This window comes from Tursiops truncatus, chromosome 17, assembly GCF_011762595.2.
Source record: "Tursiops truncatus isolate mTurTru1 chromosome 17, mTurTru1.mat.Y, whole genome shotgun sequence".
Lineage (NCBI taxonomy): Eukaryota > Metazoa > Chordata > Mammalia > Artiodactyla > Delphinidae > Tursiops > Tursiops truncatus.
Window position 1 is genome coordinate 17,021,509 of NC_047050.1, and position 21,807 is coordinate 17,043,315.

Below are 21,807 nucleotides of genomic sequence, written 5' to 3' on the forward strand. Positions count from 1 at the left end.
GTTGTGGCCTCTCCCATTGCGGAGCACAGGCTCCGGACGCGCAGGCTCAGCGGCCATGGCTCACGGGCCCAGCCGCTCCGCGGCATGTGGGATCTTCCCGGACCGGGGCACGAACCCGTGTCCCCTGCATTGGCAGGCGGACTCTCAACCACTGTGCCACCAGGGAAGCCCCACAGCAAATCTTAAAGTACTATTTAGTACTTAATAGCTGAAGTTTTCAAATTCTATAAAGAATTTTACTGGTAAGAATGTGGGCCCCAACAGTTTGAAGTAAGGCTCATGATGGCTCAAGAAATTCAGCCTATTCCAGCAGAAAGTGGCCCAGGTCCCTACAGGTCCTTAGAACAGTCAGCGAGGGACTTCTACACCTCTAGGCTAGGCTAGGGTCTGTGGCCCCTGTCCAGCGGAAAGAAGCTTCAGGAGAAGAGACCTTCAACCCCTTACCCCTTAAGAATAAGGGTGTAGAGTCTCTCAGGGGGGAATGAGACAGGCTGGGACCTGGGACCCTCTGCTGAGTGCACCTCTCCTTGAACAACAAAATACACAGAAATTATAAGGGACTAAAAATAACTGCGTGCATGGCCAGTTGGGGCAAATTCTGGACAGAAGATACAAAAAGACCAAAAAACCCAACTGCCACTTTTGAAGAGCCCAGAGCAAAAGCAGGGTACTGAGCACAGCCCCTGAACTCAACACCACCCGAGGGTGGGCAAAACACCTAAGCCACACCTGTGGCCCGACCCCTGGACACACCTCTACCCTCACCCCATCTACGGAACAAGCTTGACACCCACCTCAGGGAACGCACAAGCAAGGGAACCTGTTGTCTGTTATCTCTCCCCCCTGCTGCTGCAGGGGCCCCAATAAAGCCTTGCCTGGAAAAAAAAATGTTTCCTGTTATTCTGAGTATCAATTTTTCTCTAAGCACGTCTTAAAAAGTGTAACACATTCATTCAATAAATATTGATTGAATGTCTACCATGTGGCAGGCACTTTTCTAGGCATTAGGAATACAGTAGTAGAAAAGACATACAAAATACCTTCCCTTATGAATCTTACTTTTTTTTTTAACCACTGTGGATTCTTAACCACTGTGGATTCTTAATCACTGTGCCACCAGGGAAGTCCCCCAACCTAGGTATTCTTAACGGCTATAATATGGTGCTTTAAGGACTCAACGTTTCAACTCCGGCTTTAAGATAATAATAAATGTGTAAAATTAAAACATAAAGGCTTTGATAATGTTGGATGTGTTATAAACAGAAAGTTGTTGTTGGTTTTTTTTTTTTTTTTGCGGTACACAGGCCTCTCACTGTTGTGGCCTCTCCCGTTGCGGAACACAACGCGCAGGCTCAGCAGTCATGGCTCACGGGCCCAGCCGCTCCGCGGCATGTGGGATCTTCCCGGACCGGGGCACGAACCCGCATCCCCTGCATCGGCAGGCGGACTCTCAACCACTGCGCCACCAGGGAAGCCCACAGAAAGGTTTTTAAAAGAAACTTTTTATTCAGTTATAACCCATATACTGAAAAGTGCATATATCGTGTTCAATGAATTTTCATAAAGGACCACACTGATGTAACTATCACCCACATAGAGAAATAGAACATAACCAGACCCCCTTCCCCCAACGCCCTCTTGTGCTTAAAGGTAAGTTTGAAAGTTCAAAATAAGTATTCACTTATTGTTGTAAAGCTGAATGCTATAGTCAATTTCAGGCCCTGAATAAAATTCATTCCCATAATAATATACTCTTCCTAGAGCGATAATTCGGAAAATTTGGTCCCCAGACAAGCAGCCTCAGTATCACTGACCTGCGAACTTATCACTTGCTAATTCAAGGATCCCAGTCCAGATCTACAGAACAAAAACTCTGGGGGTGGAGGCCGGCAATTCGTGTTTTTAATAAGCCTAGGGGCTTATTCTGATGCCCCTTAAGGTTGGAGAAGCACGGATCTAAGTCTGTTGGAAGAGTTTTGGTTCGTGATCGCACAGTAACTGTTAAGTGAATACCAGGATCTAAAGTGTTACGCTCAAAAAATAGTGACAAGTTTTAATCACCTATCTCATTTTTGAAGCACACTGAGGGTAAAATGTTTTTCCATTTTAACTAACCGTATTGTTGTTCTAGTCAGTGTTGCATTTTAGCACGAGAATAAAGCAGTCGCCCGCTCCCCGACCTCCTATTCTCTCTCCGCATCCAGCCAGAACTTGTCTAGTTTACCAACAAAACTGCACCCCTGGGTGGCGGGGAATTCAACATCCAGAGGCGGGAGCAGATTTCGGCCAATCAGAAGCCAGGTTCGAGCCGCTCGCCCATCCCGGTGGTGTGTGATTGGTGGTTTCCCGCGGGCGGAAGAGACCCTCCGAGGCTCCGCCCCGCGCGGCGCGAGCCAATCGTCGCTCCGCGCAGGAAAAGACAGAAGCAGTGCGAGAGATGTAATATGGCGGAGAGCGCCGCCTCAGCGGCTCCGAGCCCGCGAGGGCTTGCGGATGGGGAGGATGCAGGTCCCCTGGAGGAGCGGATGGCGGAAACGGCGAGAGATGATCAGGGGCAGTTTGAGTGCCAGGAACCGCTCGAGTGCCAGATGCACTTGGGGGCCCCTGAGGAGGAGGAGGACGCGGGCCTGGTGGCTGAGGCCGAGGCGGTAGCTGCCGGCTGGATGCTCGATTTCCTCTGCCTGTCTCTTTGCCGGGCCTTCCGTGACGGCCGGTCGGACGACTTCCACCGCACCCGCGACAGCGCCGAGGGTGAGTGCGGGGCGCGCCCGGGCCGGGGGCGGGGACCGCGGCGGGCTGCCGAGGCCAGGTTTGCGGCGCTGTCCCCCAGGGGGTCGGGGATCGGGCTGCTGCGGCGCCCGAGCGGAGGGCCCCCAGCTCAGAGTTGATCGTTGGTTCCAATCCCGCATCCGCCTCCTCTCAGCTCCTCAGTTTTGCTCAGATTCATTAGAGTTGAAAGAGGGTTAAGTGGGTTAAAATGAACAAAACTGCACTGAATCCAGTGTCCAGTTCCCTTTGTCGCCTGTGGCGCTTGTGTTTCTTGCTTTTTTCGGCAGAGATACTCCTGTAAAGGCATTTATTTAACAAGTCACTGTGACCTAGGCATCAGTGTTTTCTGTTACTTCGGGAGCTATCTAAACCTGGTTTAGCCCGCTGGCTCCGTATAGGCTTCAGAATAAAAGTAACTGACAATGAAATCTACCGCCTACACAAGACAGCCTGTAAGCGATGGACAGAGACCTTGACGCCTAGAGAAGGCTAGCTGGCTTTTTGAATGATAACCGAAAGATGCTCTGGTATTTATATGAGTTGGCCGTCAACTTATTGCAGCCGAACGCAACCCCAAGATACTATTTAGTAGGAAATCAAATACCTCAGAAAACCGTATTGGTACATTTCAGCTTCACGGTTATCCCGTGAGTTAGGCAAGTAATCTCAGTTTATAGAGGAGTGTACTAGTTAAAACAACCTAAAGCATTGATAGGTTAAAGGGTTGTTCCAGACGCATGTCTTATCTTCCAATTCAGGAAACTTTCCTCCGTGTCACAGATAACACTAGAGCCATGGTTAATTAACACTAATTAGGAAGTTAAATCCTGGAATGAAGCCAGTTCATTTAATAATTCGAATTATTATAAAGGCCTCTTTGGGGAGGAGGCTAAAATTATCTATGTGTTAATGAATTTGAATTGGAAATATCAGTATGAGCTCCTGTTTATAACATATAGAAATATCAATGCATATTATACATATATAGACACAGGTTAGGATATACTCATATATTTCCTTGTTCTGTCAGATGAAAGGGTGTAGAAGCAATGTAACCCTAGCAGCAAGGGGTACACTTAGCACTCAAGTCTTGGTTTCCAATACCATTCTCCAGAGAAATGGCCTGATTCTGGGACTGGGACAGGAAATATACAAGTTGAGCCTGGAGCATCTTGTAACAGAAAGTAAGAAAGTGCTAAAAACAAAGCAAAACAAAACCCCCAAAGAAACAAAAAAAAAAAAATCCCACAATTATGGGAGTAGTACAAAAGGACACGGGAGCCAACCGCAAGGGCTCCCAATGGCCAAAGCTGAAATAACTCGAGCAAGAAAATACAGTTGACCCTTAAACAACACAGGTGTGAACTGCACCTGTCCACTTACAAGCCAATTTTTTTCTCAGTAGTAAATAAGACAGTACTACGCAATCTGTGGTTGGTTAAACTGGGAATACAGAGAGCTGACACTGGGATTTTCAACTGCTCAGAGGGTCAGCACCCCTAACCCTGGCATTGTTCAAAGGTCAATTGTAGTGTTGGATTATAACCCAACATACAAAATAAATATCCATAAAGTTCATACTGATGTAAATAAATGGTGGAATAAATATACAAATGGAAGAAGAGACAAATCTCCGACGCAGAAGAATTCCAGGTAATTCGTGTAGCTACTCGTCCTCAAGGAGGTGGAGCGTAACTCCCCACTCCTTAAGTGTGGGCTGCGAAGAGCACAGGATACAAAGGGGGAGAAAGTAGAGAAAGCTGACGGACACTGGCCCACCTAGGTAATCAAGGTCAGCATCAGCAGTGATAGCTAGTAGCATGTACGCTTGATACAGTGTGATGAAAATGGAACTTTACCTCTGTGACCCTCCTCCCCAAACCCCATAACTCTAGTCTAATCATGAGAAGAATATCAGACAAATCCCAATAGAGAGGTACATTGTACAAAATACCTCAAAATTGTCAAGGTCATCAAAACCAGGGAACGTCTGAGAAACTGTTATAGCCAAGAGATGCCCAAAGAGACATGATGACTAAATGTTATGTGGTGCCCTGGTTGGGATCTTGCAGCAGAAAAAGGACATTAAGTAAACACTAAGGAAATCTGAATAAAGCATGGACTTTAGTTACTAATGTATCACTATTGGTTAATTAATGTAACATGGAATACTAATTAATGCAAGATGCTAATAACAGGGTAAACTGGGTGGAGGGTATATGGGACCTCTTTACTATCTTTCTTCACTACATTATGTATATTTAAAACCATTGTAAAAAATAAAGTTTATTTAAAAAAAAAAAGGACCTTGTAAGGTTCTAGCCCAAGACCCAAGGAATAATCTAGGTCATCTCCATTATTTGAAGGTTAAAGGCACAGAAACCCAGAAAGAGTAAACTTTTTCAGGTTGTATTGCTAAAACAGATATGCAAACTGTGAACATAATATTGTCTCGGTATTCCATTTTTGACTAAAATGACTCCCTTTTATCTCTTATAGAATTTCATTTACTACGCTTTTCAAGATTGTAAACATATACAACTCTGATGCTTCCTAGAAAATTCTTAGTTCTTTCATTCCAACTCAGAATTATTCTCCCACCTCACTTATCTCAGATAATGCCTTTTCCAGACTGATATTCCTAACCTATCTCCACCGTGGGAAGCAGTGTAGAATTGTAATTAAGAGCGTGGGCTCCATAGTAAATTGTCTGAGTTTGATTCCGGGCTCTGCTGGTTTATAGCCATAAGACTTGAAGCAACGACTTGGTACCACCAGTTCCCGTGGTACTACAATTTCCTCATCTGTAAAATGGTAGTAATAACGGCATCTACCTCAAAGGGCTGTTGAGAGAAGCAGATGAACTGATATGTATAAAGCAAGGTTTCCCAGCCTCAGCCTGTTGACATTTTGCACCACATGATTCTTTATTCTGTGTATGCTTGAGGGTAGAGGGGGAATGAGGTGGAGGTTCTCCCGTGCATTGTAGGATCCTTGACCTCAGCCACTAGGTGCCAGTAGCACCCCTCCCACTCGTGACAATCAAAAATAGCTCCAAGGGCTTCTCTGGTGGCGCAGTGGTTGGGAGTCCGCCTGCCAATGCAGGGGACACGGGTTCGTGCCCCGGTCCGGGAAGATCCCACATGCCGCGGAGCGGCTGGGCCCGTGAGCCATGGCCGCTGAGCCTGCGCGTCCGGAGCCTGTGCTCTGCAACGGGAGAGGCCACAACGGTGAGAGGCCCACGTACCGCCAAAAAAAAAAAAAAATGTCTCCAGACATTGCCAAATGCCTCCTAGGGGACAAAATCACCCCTAGTTGAGAACCACTGCTCAGTGCTTAGAGTAGTGCCTGGTATTATAGTTAAGTGCTTAAATATAGTTGTTACTGTTGCTGGTCATTAGATCCTCCCTAATGTAGTGTTTGGTTACAGGTGTGGAAAAAGCAGATAGCCAGGTTCAACCAGGGTAGGTTTTCATTGTTTTTGTTTTGTTTTATGCCTAACAGGTACAAAGAGCAGAAGGGCAGTGGTGTGTAGGGTATCTGTAGTTATTGCATACGTAGACTAAATATGGAGGGAAGTGAAGACAGAAAGGATATGACTTTCTTCCCTAAAATAGATTAGGTCTTCCTTCTGTTTTGCTCCTATACCATACTTACCTTTTATGACACATTAAAATTTTAATTAGTCTCTTGCATAATTTTTTGTTTAATTCCTGCCTTCTCAGACTAAAACCTTCTGAGGAGCAGGGACTGGCTATCTTATTATTCAGACATCAGTCCCTACCACTGGCCAGCAGTAGATGTTCAGCCCATGTTGAATAAGTTGTGTTTAAATTTTATATAAATTTTGTGCTCTTTTTGAATCCTATTTAATTATATTATGACTATATTTGGTCCAGATAATCTCTGGTGTAGCATAAGGTTATGGCATATTAAAATTGAGGAAATAAATACAAATAAATGTATTTATTTGTTTCATCTGCTTAGCAGCTGCAGGACTGTTTTTTGGTTTGCTGGTTAATTTAATCTTTGTCTTTTATTGCTACATGGTAAATTCAGTGAAAACCAGGATTATGGTTTACTCAGTGTTGTATATACTTACTACCTAGCATAACATCTGGGTGGGTGTTCAAATATTGGGGAGATTAACATTAATAAATGTTTTTAAAATAAAGCTTCGTAAACTGAACAGACTCTTGCTTAACTGAAACCTTGACAGAAATAATATATTTCCTATAATATTAGGCATTTTAAGGTATAAAGGAAGATTCCAGGTAATGATTTGACACATTTTACAGTTTGGATCTAAATCTCCCTTTTCATTTAGTTTAGACTGCTACCTGTGAAAGTACGTAGTTTTCAAGATTTATTATTCTACCTGTGAAACATCAGTTTTATTTTGAAGGCAGAGTCTTCATTGTTATTCTTTTTTGTTCTGATTTCCTAAAAATTGTCTATAAATAAAGCATACACTCTAAATTTATGGTAATCTTTGGGTGATATTTGTAACTTATTTCTCCGCAAACCACGCAGAGGCACTGATGGGTCAAGTTTGGAGTTTTGTTTTAATGTTTTAATAAGATTCACTTTCTTCACTTTCAGCTATTATTCATGGATTGTCCAGTCTAACAGCTTATCAACTGAGAACTATATACATATGTCAATTTTTGACAAGAATTGCAGCTGGAAAAACCCTTGGTAAATATGTTTTTATCTTATATTGGACATATTTCAATCTATGTCTAAAGGGGAGACAATGAGAAGAAACAGATGGGAGTAGTCCTTTGTTTTTGAGAGTTTGCTCACGTGTATTTGGCATGTACATCTATACACAGACATATTTAAAGCTAGTAAAGGAAATATAATCCCTATCTTCTTAGAGTGATGGTTCTCAAATTTTAGCTTGCTTCCGAATTATTAGAGAACTTGTTAAGGAACAGAATGGTGAGTCCCCTTCTCCATTGTGAGTTTCTGATTCAGTAGGGTGAGTGAGGGGCCCTGGAGTTTACATTTCTATTAAGTTCCCAGGTGATTCTGATGTTGCTGTTGGGGGACCATGCTCCGTGTACTCTGTCTTTTTTTTTTTGTGGTACGCGGGCCTCTCACTGTTGTGGCCTCTCCCGTTGCGGAGCACAGGCTCCAGACGTGCAGGCTCAGCGGGCATGGCTCACGCGCCCAGCCACTCCGCGGCATGTGGGATCCTCCCGGACCGGGGCACGAACCCGTGTCCCCTGCATTGGCAGGCGGACTCTCAACCACTGCGCCACCAGGGAAGCCCATGTCTACTCTGTCTTAAAGACGTCACTAAATGGGGCTATGGTAACTTTGTGGTGACTCCTATTACTATCATGCATACTCTTTTTCTAACTGGCAACAATGATATTTGAAACCTCTTATTTGAGCTTGATTTTAGCACTTAATAAGGGAATATGATTTTATAACTATAATTCTCTCTCTCCCTTGTCCTCATAGTTTATTTATTTTTATTTTTTAAAGCATGGATCATTCTTTTTTTTTTTTTCTTTTTAATTTAATTTATTTATTTATTTATGTCTGTGTTGGGTCTTCATTTCTGTGCCAGGGCTTTCTCTAGTTGCAGCAAGTGGGGGCCACTCTTCATCGCGGTACGTGGGCCTCTCACTCTCGTGTTCTCTCTTGTTGTGGAGCACAGGCTCCAGACGCACAGGCTCGGTAATTGTGGCTCACGGGCCTAGTTGCTCCGCGGCATGTGGGATCTTCCCAGACGGGGGCTCGAACCCGTGTCCCCTGCATTGGCAGGCAGATTCTCGACCACTGCGCCACCAGGGAAGCCCCTTATAGTTTATTTTAGGTTGTAATGGCCAGGCCGGTTTCAGTTTATCAGTAATGGCTAATATTTACAGCATGGTTATTTAAAGGACCTTTTTTTTTTTTTACATCCTTATTGGAGTATAATTGCTTTACAATGGTGTGTTACTTTCTGCTTTATAACAAAGTGAATCAGTTGTACATATACCTATGTTCCCATATCTCTTCCCTCTTGTGTCTCCCTCTCTCCCACCCTCCCTATCCCACCCCTCTAGGTGGTCACAAAGCACCGAGCTGATCTCCCTGTGCTATATGGCTGCTTCCCAATAGCTAGCTGTTTTACATTTGGTAGTGTATATATGTCCATGCCACTCTTACTTTGTCACAGCTTACCCTTCCCCCTCCCCATATCCTCAAGTCCATTCTCTAGTAGGTCTGTGTCTTTATTCCTGTCTTACCCCTAGGTTCTTCATGACATTTTTTTTCTTAAATTCCATATATATGTGTTAGCATACGGTATTTGTCTTTCTGTTTCTGACTTACTTCACTCTGTATGACAGACTCTAGGTCCATCCACCTCATTACAAATAGCTCAATTTCATTTCTTTTTATGGCTGAGTAATATTCCACTGTATATATGTGCTACATCTTCTTTATCCATTCATCCGATGATGGACACTTAGGTTGTTTCCATCTCCTGGCTATTGTAAATAGAGCTGCAATGAACATTTTGGTACATGACTCTTTTTTTTTTTTTTTTTTTTACATCTTTATTAGAGTATAATTGCTTTACAATGGTATGTTAGTTTCAGCTTCACAACAAAATGAATCAGTTATATATATACATATATTCCCATATCTCTTCCCGCTTGCATCTCCCTCCCTCCCACCCTCCCTATCCCACCCCTCCGGGCGGTCACAAAGCACCGAGCTGATCTCCCTGTGCTATGCGGCTGCTTCCCACTAGCTATCTACCTTACGTTTGGTAGTGTATATATGTCCATGCCTCTTTATCGCTTTGTCACCGTTTACCCTTCCCCCTCCCCATAGCCTCAAGTTCATTCTCTAGTAAGTCTGTGTCTTTATTCCTGTTTCACTCCTAGGTTTTTCATGACATTTTTTTTTTTTAAATTCCATATATATGTGTTAGCATACGGTATTTGTCTCTCTCTTTCTGACTTACTTCACTCTGTATGACAGACTCTAGGTCTATCCACCTCATTACAAATAGCTCAATTTCGTCTCTTTTTATGGCTGAGTAATATTCCATTGTATATATGTGCCACATCTTCTTTATCCATTCATCCGATGATGGACACTTAGGTTGTTTCCATCTCTGGGCTATTGTAAATAGAGCTGCAATGAACATTTTGGTACATGACTCTTTTTGAATTATGGTTTTCTCAGGGTATATGCCCAGTAGTGGGATTGCCGGGTCATATGGTAGTTCTATTTGTAGTTTTTAAGGAACCTCCATACTGTTCTCCATAGTGGCTGTATCAGTTCACATTCCCACCAGCAGTGCAAGAGTGTTCCCTTTTCTCCACACCCTCTCCAGCATTTATTGTTTCTAGATTTTTTGCTGATGGCCATTCTAACTGGTGTGAGATGATATCTCATTGTAGTTTGGATTTGCATTTCTCTAATGATTAATGATGTTGAGCATTCTTTCATGTGTTTGTTGGCAGTCTGTATATCTTCTTTGGAGAAATGTCTGTTTAGGTCTTCTGCCCATTTTTGGATTGGGTTGTTTGTTTTTTTGTTATTGAGCTGCATGAGTTGCTTACAAATTTTGGAGATTAATCCTTTGTCAGTTGTTTCATTTGCAAATATTTTCTCCCATTCTGAGGGTTGTCTTTTGGTCTTGTTTATGGTTTCCTTTGCTGTGCAAAAGCTTTGAAGTTTCAGTAGGTCCCATTTGTTTATTTTTGTTTTTATTTCCATTTCTCTAGGAGGTGGGTCAAAAAGGATCTTGCTGTGATTTATGTCATAGAGTGTTCTGCCTATGTTTTCCTCTAAGAGTTTGATAGTTTCTGGCTTTACATTTAGGTCTTTAATCCATTTTGAGCTTATTTTTGTGTATGGTGTTAGGGAGTGATCTAATCTCATACTTTTACATGTACCTGTCCAGTTTTCCCAGCACCACTTATTGAAGAGGCTGTCCTTTCTCCACTGTACATTCCTGCCTCCTTTATCAAAGATAAGGTGACCTTATGTATGTGGGTTTATCTCTGGTCTTTCTATCCTGTTCCATTCATCTGTCTTTCTGTTTTTGTGCCAGTACCATACTGCCTTGATTACTGTAGCTTTGTAGTATAGTCTGAAGTCAGGGAGCCTGATTCCTCCAGCTCCGTTTTTCGTTCTCAAGATTGCTTTGGCTATTCGGGGTCTTTTGTCTTTCCATACAAATTGTGAAATTTTTTGTTCTAGTTCTGTGAAAAATGCCAGTGGTAGTTTTATAGGGATTGCATTGAATCTGTAGATTGCTTTGGGTAGTAGAGTCATTTTCACAATATTGATTCTTCCAATCCAAGAACATGGTATATGTCTCCATCTATTTGTATCATCTTTAATTTCTTTCATCAGTGTCTTATAATTTTCTGCATACAGGTCTTTTGTCTCCTTAGGTAGGTTTATTCCTAGATATTTTATTCTTTTTGCTGCAGTGGTAAATGGGAGTGTTTTCTTGATTTCACTTTCAGATTTTTCATCATTAGTGTATAGGAATGCCAGAGATTTCTGTGCATTAATTTTGTATCCTGCTACTTTACCAAATTCATTGATTAGCTCTAGTAGTTTTCTGGTAGCACCTTTAGGATTCTCTATGTATAGTATCATGTCATCTGCAAACAGTGACAGCTTTACTTCTTCTTTTCCGATTTGGATTCCTTTTATTTCCTTTTCTTCTCTGATTGCTGTAGCTAAAACTTCCAAAACTATGTTGAATAAGAGTGGTGAGAGTGGGCAACCTTGTCTTGTTCCTGATCTTAGTGGAGATGCTTTCAGTTTTTCACCATTGAGGACGATGTTGGCTGTGGGTTTGTCATATATGGTCTTTATTATGTTGAGGAAAGTTCCCTCTATGCCTGCTTTCTGCAGGGTTTTTATCATAAATGGTGTTGAAATTTGTCTAAAGCTTTCTCTGCATCTGTTGAGATGATCGTATGGTTTTTCTCCTTCAATTTGTTAATATGGTGTATCATGTTGATTGATTTGCGTATATTGAAGAATCCTTGCATTCCTGGAATAAACCCCACTTGATCATGGTGTGTGATGATCCTTTTAATGTGCTGTTGGATTCTGTTTGCTAGTATTTTGTTGAGGATTTTTGCATCTATGTTCATCAGTGATATTGGCCTGTAGTTTTCTTTCTTTGTGATGTCCTTGTCTGGTTTTGGTATCAGGGTGATGGTGGCCTCGTAGAATGAGTTTGGGAGTGTTCCTCCCCCTGCTATATTTTGGAAGTGTTTGAGAAGGATAGGTGTTAGCTCTTCTCTAAATGTTTGATAGAATTCGCCTGTGAAGCCATCTGGTCTTGGGCTTTTGTTTGTTGGAAGATTTTTAATCACAGTTTCAATTTCAGTGCTTGTGATTGGTCTGTTCATATTTTCTATTTCTTCCTGATTCAGTATTGGCAGGTTGTGCATTTCTAAGAATTTGTCCATTTCTTCCAGGTTGTAAAGGACCTTTTGATGCAAATAATTCCATATTTATATTGGGTTTTACAATTTACAAAATGCTTTCCTGGCAGTCTCCAGTGGTGGGCCGTAATTGCACGGAACTGTTCACTTATAAACAGACTGGGTGGCAGGAAATCCCACCCTATTAGGACCGCTCTGGGAGCCCACACTCATCCAGCTGTGGCCCATGTGGTGTGCTGTGTTGTGGGGGTGAGTTGGACCCGGACAGTCAGTGGATTAGGGCTAGAGACAAAGCAGACGTGCGGAAGACGGTAGGTAGGTAGGCTGGCTGGGCTGGTGGCAGAGGAAGAAAACGGGCCGATGTAGACCATAAGCTAACATGGTTCACAGAGCCGTCTGGTAAATTAAATGTGACAGAATGTTCTAGAAGTGCCTGGCTGGGCTTCACATATAGCAGTTGTTCATTATATTCTTATTTTCCCTTCCAACAACTTTTTCTCTTAAAACACGGGTGCAAAAAAAATCCCTGTTTTGTGTGTGACCCCATGGTTTAATCTTGAAATTCACCAGGGTGCATCTTAGATATAATAGGCTGGGGTCAGTGATCAAGAATCACTATATTTCAAGAGAGGCAGCATTTAAAACTTAGTTTTAGTTTATGTATTGGATTTTCAACTACACGTGACCCTGAATTTCAAATGGAGATGTTTGTGTGTAATTTGCTAAGTAGTTACCAGCCACTGTGAGTCTTTGATAAGAATAAGCTGATAAATTCTGTTTTAAGAAAGTTTAACAGTAGTACAAATATTATCTCATTAAATATTCACATAGTATTTATTTACAGCATTTTTTTGTTTGTTTTGTTTTGTTTGCGGTATGCGGGCCTCTCATTGCTGTGGCCTCTCCCGTTGCGGAGCACAGGCTCCGGATGCGCAGGCTCAGTGGCCATGGCTCACGGGCCCAGCCGCTCTGCGGCACGTGGGATCTTCCCGGACTGGGGCACGAACCCGTGTCCCCTGCATCGGCAGGCGGACTCTCAACCACTGCGCCACCAGGGAAGCCCATATTTACAGCATTTTATAGGTGAGAAAGCTGAGGCTTAAAAAGGCAAAATAACTTTTTCAACACCACACAGGTAGTAGTACATGATAGAGTCTGGAATAAACTCCAAAGTTTTAAAAACCACTATACAATATTGCAACAGATGGTATATGGTGATGAGAAAGAGGAAGGAGTAAAACGGTGACTCCTTACGTTTTTTTTAAATAAATTTATTTATTTATTTTGGCTGCGTTGGGTCTTCGTTGCTGTGCGCGGGCTTTCTCCAGTTGTGGCGAGCGGGGGCTACTCTTCGTTGTGGCGTGTAGGCTTCTCATTGCGGGGCTCGGGCTCTAGGCGCGTGGGCTTCAGTAGTGTGGCACGCAGGCTCAGTAGTTGTGGCGCGTGGGCTCAGTAGTTGTGGCTTGCAGGCTCTAGAGCACAGGCTCAGTAGTTGTGGTGCACAGGCTTAGTTGCTCCGCGGCACGTGGGATCTTCCCAGACCAGGGCTCGAACCCGTGTCCCCTGCGTTGGCAGGCGGATTCTTAACCACTGTGCCACCAGGGAAGTCACTCCTTAGGTTTTTAAGCTTTGGTGATTGGAATAATGTTGGTAGAGAGATAAGTTCTTGATTGATCCTGTTTCAAATATCTACAAAATATATAACAAGGATTTAAAGTAGTATATGCGAAAATCAAATTTCACAATAAACTAATTTCATGCTCTATCTCAATGAAGTTTGTTATACTGCAGTTAGACTTACAAACCATTTAAGAATTCTCTTATTGTGACACCTTATAAAATATAATTTATTTCAGGTTTTAAAATCAGTATTTTAGTAGAGAAAATCTTCAGATGTTTTGTGGACTCATATATAGCCTTTTCTGTTTTTTATTTTTTTTTAAGTTGATTTTAATGAGGAAATTAACTTGAAAAATCTTCCCTAAACTGGTATATACGAGAGCAGTGCCTGGCACATAGTATACACTCAGTCAATGTTTAAAGAAATGAGTTTATAAAAAAATTAACAAAGTAAAGTTCTTCATGGCTTTCTAAGTTACTTATTTTTATTTTGGTTTTAAAAGATGCACAGTTTGAAAGTGATGAACAAATTACACCCTTGGAATCAGCCCTGATGATTTGGGCATCAATTGAAAAGGAACATGACAAGCTTCATGAAGAAATACAGAATTTAATTAAAATTCAGGTATGAGTGTTACTTTGTGTTTATTATTATTATTTTGCTAGAAAATAAAAACAACATCTAAAGAAACTAAGAGCCAACTAATAGAAGTTGGATGGTAAACCTGTAGTAAAATATAATATAATCATTCTCTTTAGAAATTTGACCTATGATTTATTGTCTTGACATGAGGACTAAGAGCTGGGACTTAATGTTTTCTACCTAAGTGCATATTGCCCCCACGTTGGAAAATATGCCAAATCTATTTAAAGATTACTAAACAGCTTTCAAAAACCAGTGGTTTATGCTCTCCCATTTAAAGATTACCTTTTATTTATTTATTTTTTTTTTAATTTTTATTTTTTTTTAATATTTTTTTTGCCCACACCACATGGCATGCGGGATCTTAGTTCCCTGACCAGGGATTGAACCCACTCCCCCTGCAGTGGACACGCAGAGTCTTAACCACTGGACCACTAGAGAAGTCCCTAAAGATTATCAAATAATAAGAAATGAATGGGTTTTTGCGATTAAGAGAATGTAAAATTTTAACTATGTAGAGAAAATTTTAGTAGGAGTAGCCTATTAAAGAGTGAAAAACCAAAGAAAGTCGTTCAAAGATATAATAGCAGGGAAAATGTTTCGTTTACAGGCAAAGTATGTACTCAGGAATTTCATAGTTAAATAAACTTTTTCTAGTTTTTAAAAAAATTTTCATGGTTGGGTAGGAGAAAATCCAGGTGGTGTCCCACCTTCTCAAGAATTAATTATTGACGGTGTGGTGACTGTCAATTAGAATTAAGACCTGAGGAGACTCGGCAGAAAAATGACTGCTGCTTTTAAGAATTTCAACCCAGGGCAAAGGGATTTGTCATGTTGTCCCAATCTTTTGGAGTTCTAGGGGAAGCAGGCCTTTGCTAAATATACCAGTAAAGTTGAACGGGTTACATAAAATACATAGCAAACGTGTAATAATATACTGTTTACTGTTTGCCAGATACTGTTCTAAGCACTTTTATATATAACTCTTTAATCCTCACAACTGCCCTGTGAAATAGGTACTATTATTTTCACCATTTTACATTGGTGTAAAGAAACGGAGGCGCCAAGAGGTTAAATAGCTTTCCCAAGTTTACAAACCTACCCAGATGGTAATGGTGGTCCTATATCTTACCACATATAGCAGCAAAAAAGGCCAGTTTATAAAATGATTATTCAAAAGCATCTGGCTTCCTGAGTTTCTATTAGAGATTTTCCTGGGGTCCTAAGTAGCAACTTTTATATATCCTAATCATCACAAACACCATCCATCTACCCCTTCTCTCTCTTCCGTTTTGCTCAAAATGACTATTTCGGTGGGTCCTCAATATATATAATGTAGCTCCTGATTTATTTATTAATTCCTGCCTTTAATATCATTTATCAAATCAAAATTATTAAGCTACATAAGAATATTTTAAATGAAGTAGTTTAGACTTACCTGAGTTATTTCAATATTAAACAACAATTAGATATTTTAAAAAGCAATCTAAGGTTTGTATTTGTCATCCTGTCTTTTAGGCTATAGCTGTTTGCATGGAAAATGGAAATTTTAAGGAAGCAGAAGAAGTCTTTGAAAGAATATTTGGTGACCCAAATTCTTACACGGTAATTATTTAAATTAGAATCAGAAGTTTAGAGCCGTTTATATGGAATAAGGAAAATTGAAAGAACATTGGAGGAGAAAAGAAACGTTTTCTCTTTTAAACAGTAGAGTCCAACAGAAATATAATGCCAGTCCCGTATGTGATTTTAAACTTTCTAGTAGCCTGGCTTCCCTGGTGGCGCAGTGGTTGAGAGTCCGCCTGCCGATGCAGGGGACACGGGTTCGTGCCCCGGTCCGGGAAGATCCCACATGCCGCGGAGCGGCTGGGTCCGTGAGCCATGGCTGCTGAGCCTGCGCGTCCAGAGCCTGTGCTCCGCAACGGGAGAGGCCACAGCAGTGAAAGGCCCGTGTACCGCAAAAAAAAAAAAAAAAAAAAAAAAAAATTTCTAGTAGCCGCATTAAAAAAGTAAAAAGAAACAAGTAAAACTAATTTTAGTAACACTTTATTTAACCCAGTATATCCAAAAACATTATTCTTTTTAACAATCAATGTAAAAAGTATTGGTGAGATATTTTGCACTCCCTTTTTTGTACAGTCAGCCCTCTGTATCCTGGGTTCCATATCTGGGGATTCAACCAACTGCAGATTGAAAATATTTAGGGGGAAAAAATTCCAGAAAGTTTCAAAAGCAAAACTTGAATTTGTCACACACTGGCAACTATTTACATAGCACTTACATTGTATTAGGTATTATAAGTTATCTAGATATGATTTGAAGTATATGTGAGGAAATGTGTAGGTTATATGCAAATACTACACCATTTTATATAAGCGACTTGAGCATCCTTGGATTTTGGTACCCGAGGGGAGTCCTGGAGCCAATCCCATGTGGATACCGAGGTACAACTGTAGTAAGTCTTTGAAATCTAGGGTGTATTTTATACTTAAGGCTAAATTCAGGCTTACGCCTTGCAAGGGCTGCGTAGCCTTGTGTGGCTAGTGGCTACCATACTGAGCAGTGCAGGTGTAGGGAAATACATTATAACTTGCTTATTTTTCTGGAGGTTTCTTATGTTATCACTAGTTTTTGTGTGTATGTGTAATGTTAAGGTCAATAGAAGTTAATTTTTCAGTATTAAAAACAAAGTTATGAGAGCAAATTAAGCTTATTCAAAGAAGTGTAGTTTTATACAGTTTTTAGTGAACTCTTTATTGAACAATAGCATACCTTTAGTAGAGTACATGTATCATAAGTGTATAAGTAGGTGTATTTTCACAAAAGGAACACACTTGTGTGGTGACCTCCTAGATCAAGAAACAGAACATCACCAGCACCCTCCAGGCACTATCCCAACCACCTTCTCAAGGGTAACCGCTATCCTGACTTGTAACATCCAAGATTAGTCTTTCTTATTTCTGAACTTTATATAACAGAATCATATAGCAAGTTTATATTTGTAAGAGAGATACATGGTGTTGCTTATAACAATCGTTTGTTCATTCTCATTGCTCCACTGTAGGAATATACTACAATTTATCCATTCTACTGTGGATGGACATATGAGTTATTTCCGTATTTTTTCCATTACATTCCTTTACATGTCTTTTGTAGAAAAAATATATGTGTTTCTATTGGGTATATACTTAGGAATAGAATTGGTGAGTTGTAGGATATGCACATACTCAGTTTTAGTAGATACTGCCAGAATTTTCCAAAGTAATTATCAATTCCTGCAGTAGTGTGGGAGAGTTCCAGTTGCTTCACAGACCTTATATGTGGTTTTCATTATAGTCATTCAGGCAAATATGTAGTGCTATCGCATTGGGTTTTAATTTCTGTTTCTTTGATGATTAATGAAGTTGAGTACCTTTTCACATGGTGGTTTAGGGGAGAGGGAATCACCTTAATTCACTGAAGGACTGAGCCTTTAGTAAGGCTTATTCTAATTTGCCCCTGTTCCTATGGTGTAACCCTCCTGAGATTTCAGCTGGAAGCCTGGTATGTTTATTGGGTTCCCTGCCCTTACTTTTTTGCCTTAGTGCTGTGAGACTACTGAAAATTCCACTCTACTTGTACATCACAGAAGAGGAAACTTTATGGCCAGTAAGCCTAAGAGAGAAAGTGTTAACCTCAATAATATTCGTGATCAGGTTAATACCAAGTAATATATTGAAATAGCATTTCCTATACTTCTGATTGGCAATGATTAAAAATGTCTTAGCACACCAACAGTTGGCTCAAAATGTGGAGAAATGATAAAAGTGCCATACCTTCCTCTCAGAAGGGTAAATTGGTACTTAAGCTTTGGAGAGCATTTTAACAAAATCAGTAAGCATGCATTCCAGCAATTCCACTTCTAGATAAATGCCCTAGAGTAACTGTTTTTACTTTCACTGCATACTTTTAAAACCATGAAGCTTTATTAAAAAAATAAAAACTGAAAAAAGAAAACTAGGCTGCACTGTGACAATTGTTCTGGGATAGAGCTTGAGAAGTGGAATTTTTTTAAAGCTTTATAGCTTTATTGTGCAACCAGCATTGAAAGAACTGTTGTCTAAGAAAAACTTGTACTGTGCCCAAGAAGACATGTAGGAAAATGTTTAATAGCATTGTGGTAATAGAAAATAGCCTACATGCTTTCAACAGGCTGGAGGGAAAGGTGAATAAATGGTATATATTTTTTAAAATTTACTTTTATTTATTTATTTATTTATTTTTGACTGCGTTGGGTCTTCATTGCTGTGCGCAGGCTCTCTCCAGTTGCGGCGGTGGGGGGGCCCCTCTTTGTCACGGTGCGCGGGCTTCTCATTGCGGTGGCTTCTCCTGTTGCAGATCACAGGCTCTAGGCGTGTGGGCTTCAGTAGTTGTGGCACACGGGCTCAGTTGTTGTGGCTCGCGGGCTCTGGAGCGCAGGCTCAGTAGTTGTGGCGCACGGGCTTAGTTGCTCCGCGGCACGTGGGATCTTCCCGGACCAGGGTTTGAACCCGTGTCCCCTGGACTGGCAGGCGGATTCTTAACCCCTGTGCCACCAGGGAAGCCCCTAAATGTATTTTTTTGTTTTTGTTTTTTTTTTGCGGTACGGGGACCTCTCACCGTTGTGGCCTCTCCCGTTGCGGAACACAGGCTGCGGTGGCGCAGGCTCAGTGGCCATGGCTCACGGGCCCAGCCGCTCCGCGGCATGTGGGATCTTCCCGGACCGGGGCACGAACCCGTGTCCCCTGCATCGGCAGGAGAACTCTCAACCACTGCGCCACAAGGGAAGCCCGAAACTTTCTATATTTTGCTCAACTCTCTGACATCCATGTTGATTTGATATTTATAGAATTACTAGTTACTTTCACTGTTGTACAGTATTCCATTGATCAAAAATACCATTTAGGGCTTTTATCAAAAATACCATTTAGGGCTTTACACCATTGGTATAAAGTTAAAACCATGCTAAACAATGCTATATATATTGTTTATGGATGCATACATATGTAGTGCAAAGGAATGCGTGGATGTGCTAAAGTTCTAAATTCAGGATAATGGTTACCTTGAGAAGAGGAAGACCAAGGTGGGGGAGGGCGCCATCAGATTATGGTAGTAAATAAGGCTTCTATTATACAGATAATTATTTCTTAAACTTGGTAATGGATATTTAGGTTCATAAGGTTTTTTAATCCTTTTGCATATGTGTAAAATATTAAATTTTTTTAAGTCAAAAAATATATTGGTGGGCATTTAAAACGGGAGCATTTTTAAAACCTCTTGAGTTTTTGTTTATAAAGTGATTTTTTTCAATTAAATAATATGACAAAATTTCTAGTATTTTATTTGTGCTTTATGTGCTAGTAAGTTTCTTCTGTTTTCTTTAGCCTTTAAAAAGGAAATTGCTTATGATAATCTCTCAGAAAGATACATTCCATTCCATTTTTCAACACTTCAGCTACAACCGCATGATGGAGAAAATTAAGAGTTATGTGAATTATGTGCTAAATGAAAAATCGTCAACCTTTCTAATGAAGGTATGCATATTTCAGAGAGATTCTAAACAGACTTAAGAGTAATTGTTACAATAAAGGAGAATACTTGAAATAGAAATTCTTCAAAACTAATCAGAATTTTATTTAGTGATTTTGTAGAAGAATGTGGTGAAATGTTATAATTAGTGGATCTAAAGGGTTTATTGGTGATCTTTGTAGTATTTTTACAACTTTTCAAAGTAAAAGTTGGGGAAATTTTTCAAAATAGAAAGTTGAGGGGAAAGTTATCAAAACAAATTAAGAAATAAGTGAAAAGAAATAGTTTAATTAAATTTAAATGAAATTTTTAGCATATTTTTGGGAAAAGTCAAATTGGACTGAATAAGGATCATTAAAATTTTTCTTTTTACACTTTATCCTGTGTTAGCCTCAAAAAGTTTTAACTTAATATGTTATACGAGAGCATTAATTTGAGATAGTTTTATTTTAAAATAGATAGAATCTTTAAAAAAATTTTTTTTAAAGTAAACTTTTATCTTAACACTGACTAGAGAGCATTGTCTGTATCAAGTACCTTTGCAAGGAAAGCCCTTCTCCATAATTCTTATAAACCAAGCAGGTTGCTGATGGTGATATTATAGTTACTGAGGAAAATAACAACGCACTGCCCTTTATTGACCTGTGACAAGACACTTGGGTTATGACTGTCAAAGAACAAGAAGGCTTAATTAAATGTTACTTGTTTTAAATGTCTTAATGCATCCCTTCGTCTCCTGCAACCCCCTTTTTAAGGCAGCAGCAAAAGTAGTGGAAAGTAAAAGAGCAAGAACAGCAGCTTCTCAAGATAAACCTAATAGTAATGATATTGAATTGGAAACGGAAGCTAATTTGGATATAGGAGAAAGGTTTGTAAATTCATTAGTATATTTTTTGTCTTATGAATGTAATATCTATGTAAGAGTGATGCTAGCGAACCATTGTTAATAAAAATGATTATCGAGTAGTAGGTATATTGCGTTACTGATGGCTAACGTTTGGATGTTTGGGAGTGCTGTAGAGTTAGGGCTTACGCATATTCTGTTACATATGCTAAGCAAAAGTAGAGAGAAAATAGCACTGTGTAGCTAGTGTGAGTGACATCATTTATCATTCTCAGGGAACATGAACTCTAGAACAGTGTTGAGGTTGAAAGGCTGAGTCATCTGTGCCCCTTAGTTCTCAAATCCTACATGCCCTCATGTGATTGTACTGAGGGTTATTCTAATATGTTAAAATATTGTTCATCTTCTCTAAGGGTAGGCTAACTGCTTCATCTGGTGCGCAAGTGCAGAAACAGTGATTTGCTCCAGCGCGGGAGGGAAACAAGCCTGTGTCAGTCCTACAAGTTGAGAGACAAGAGTTCAGTTTCTAAAATTATTTCTTCTTTAGGGATTTTCAAGGGTAATTTTTACAGAATTGGCTTTTACCTTTTGCTTTAGAAACTAACCCTACTGAAGAAGATAAACTCTACCATTATAATGATCTTTTCTACTGAACCTATGGTCCATTCCTCCTCTTCATCCACCCTTAAACCAAGGCCAAATAGTCAAATCCTTCTGGTCTCTGGATGGATGTATTTGGCAGTGCTTGTAATATTACTCTTCTCTTGGGACCATGACATAAGCGCTGTAAGTCCCCATCTTAACTACTTATTGAGAGGTGGGGATTGGAGTCTGAGTTGGATGGACATGGCATTGGTCACACTTCAGGACTGAGCTCAGTCTTACAGTTCTTTTTGTCCCTGCCTATCAGAGCATGATCTGTTCCTCACTGCTTCATCTCCCCAAGGGCTCTATTG

General features: G+C 40.5%; 1 protein-coding gene across 8 annotated transcripts in view; it reads left to right on the forward strand.

The window, feature by feature from the left end:
* The first annotated feature begins 2,414 nt into the window (after positions 1-2,414).
* TERF1 (telomeric repeat binding factor 1) overlaps positions 2,415-21,807 on the forward strand; it is a 41,664-nt gene continuing 22,271 nt past the window's right edge. For 4 of the 8 annotated variants that reach the window (XR_012327215.1, XR_012327216.1, XM_073794511.1 and 1 more), the window contains exons 1-7: positions 2,415-2,751; positions 7,372-7,467; positions 13,119-13,280; positions 14,321-14,442; positions 15,979-16,065; positions 19,863-20,012; positions 20,763-20,875. Coding sequence is in view for 6 of the 8 variants with exons in the window: in XM_073794511.1 (XP_073650612.1) it covers positions 2,445-2,751; positions 7,372-7,467; positions 13,119-13,280; positions 14,321-14,442; positions 15,979-16,065; positions 19,863-20,012; positions 20,763-20,875 (1,037 nt within the window). In the remaining 2 variants the exon portion in view is untranslated. The remainder of the gene's footprint in view (positions 2,752-7,371; positions 7,468-13,118; positions 13,281-14,320; positions 14,443-15,978; positions 16,066-19,862; positions 20,013-20,762; positions 20,876-21,807) is intronic. The other 4 variants (XM_019925186.3, XM_019925187.3, XM_019925188.3 and 1 more) reach the window with 2 other exon arrangements.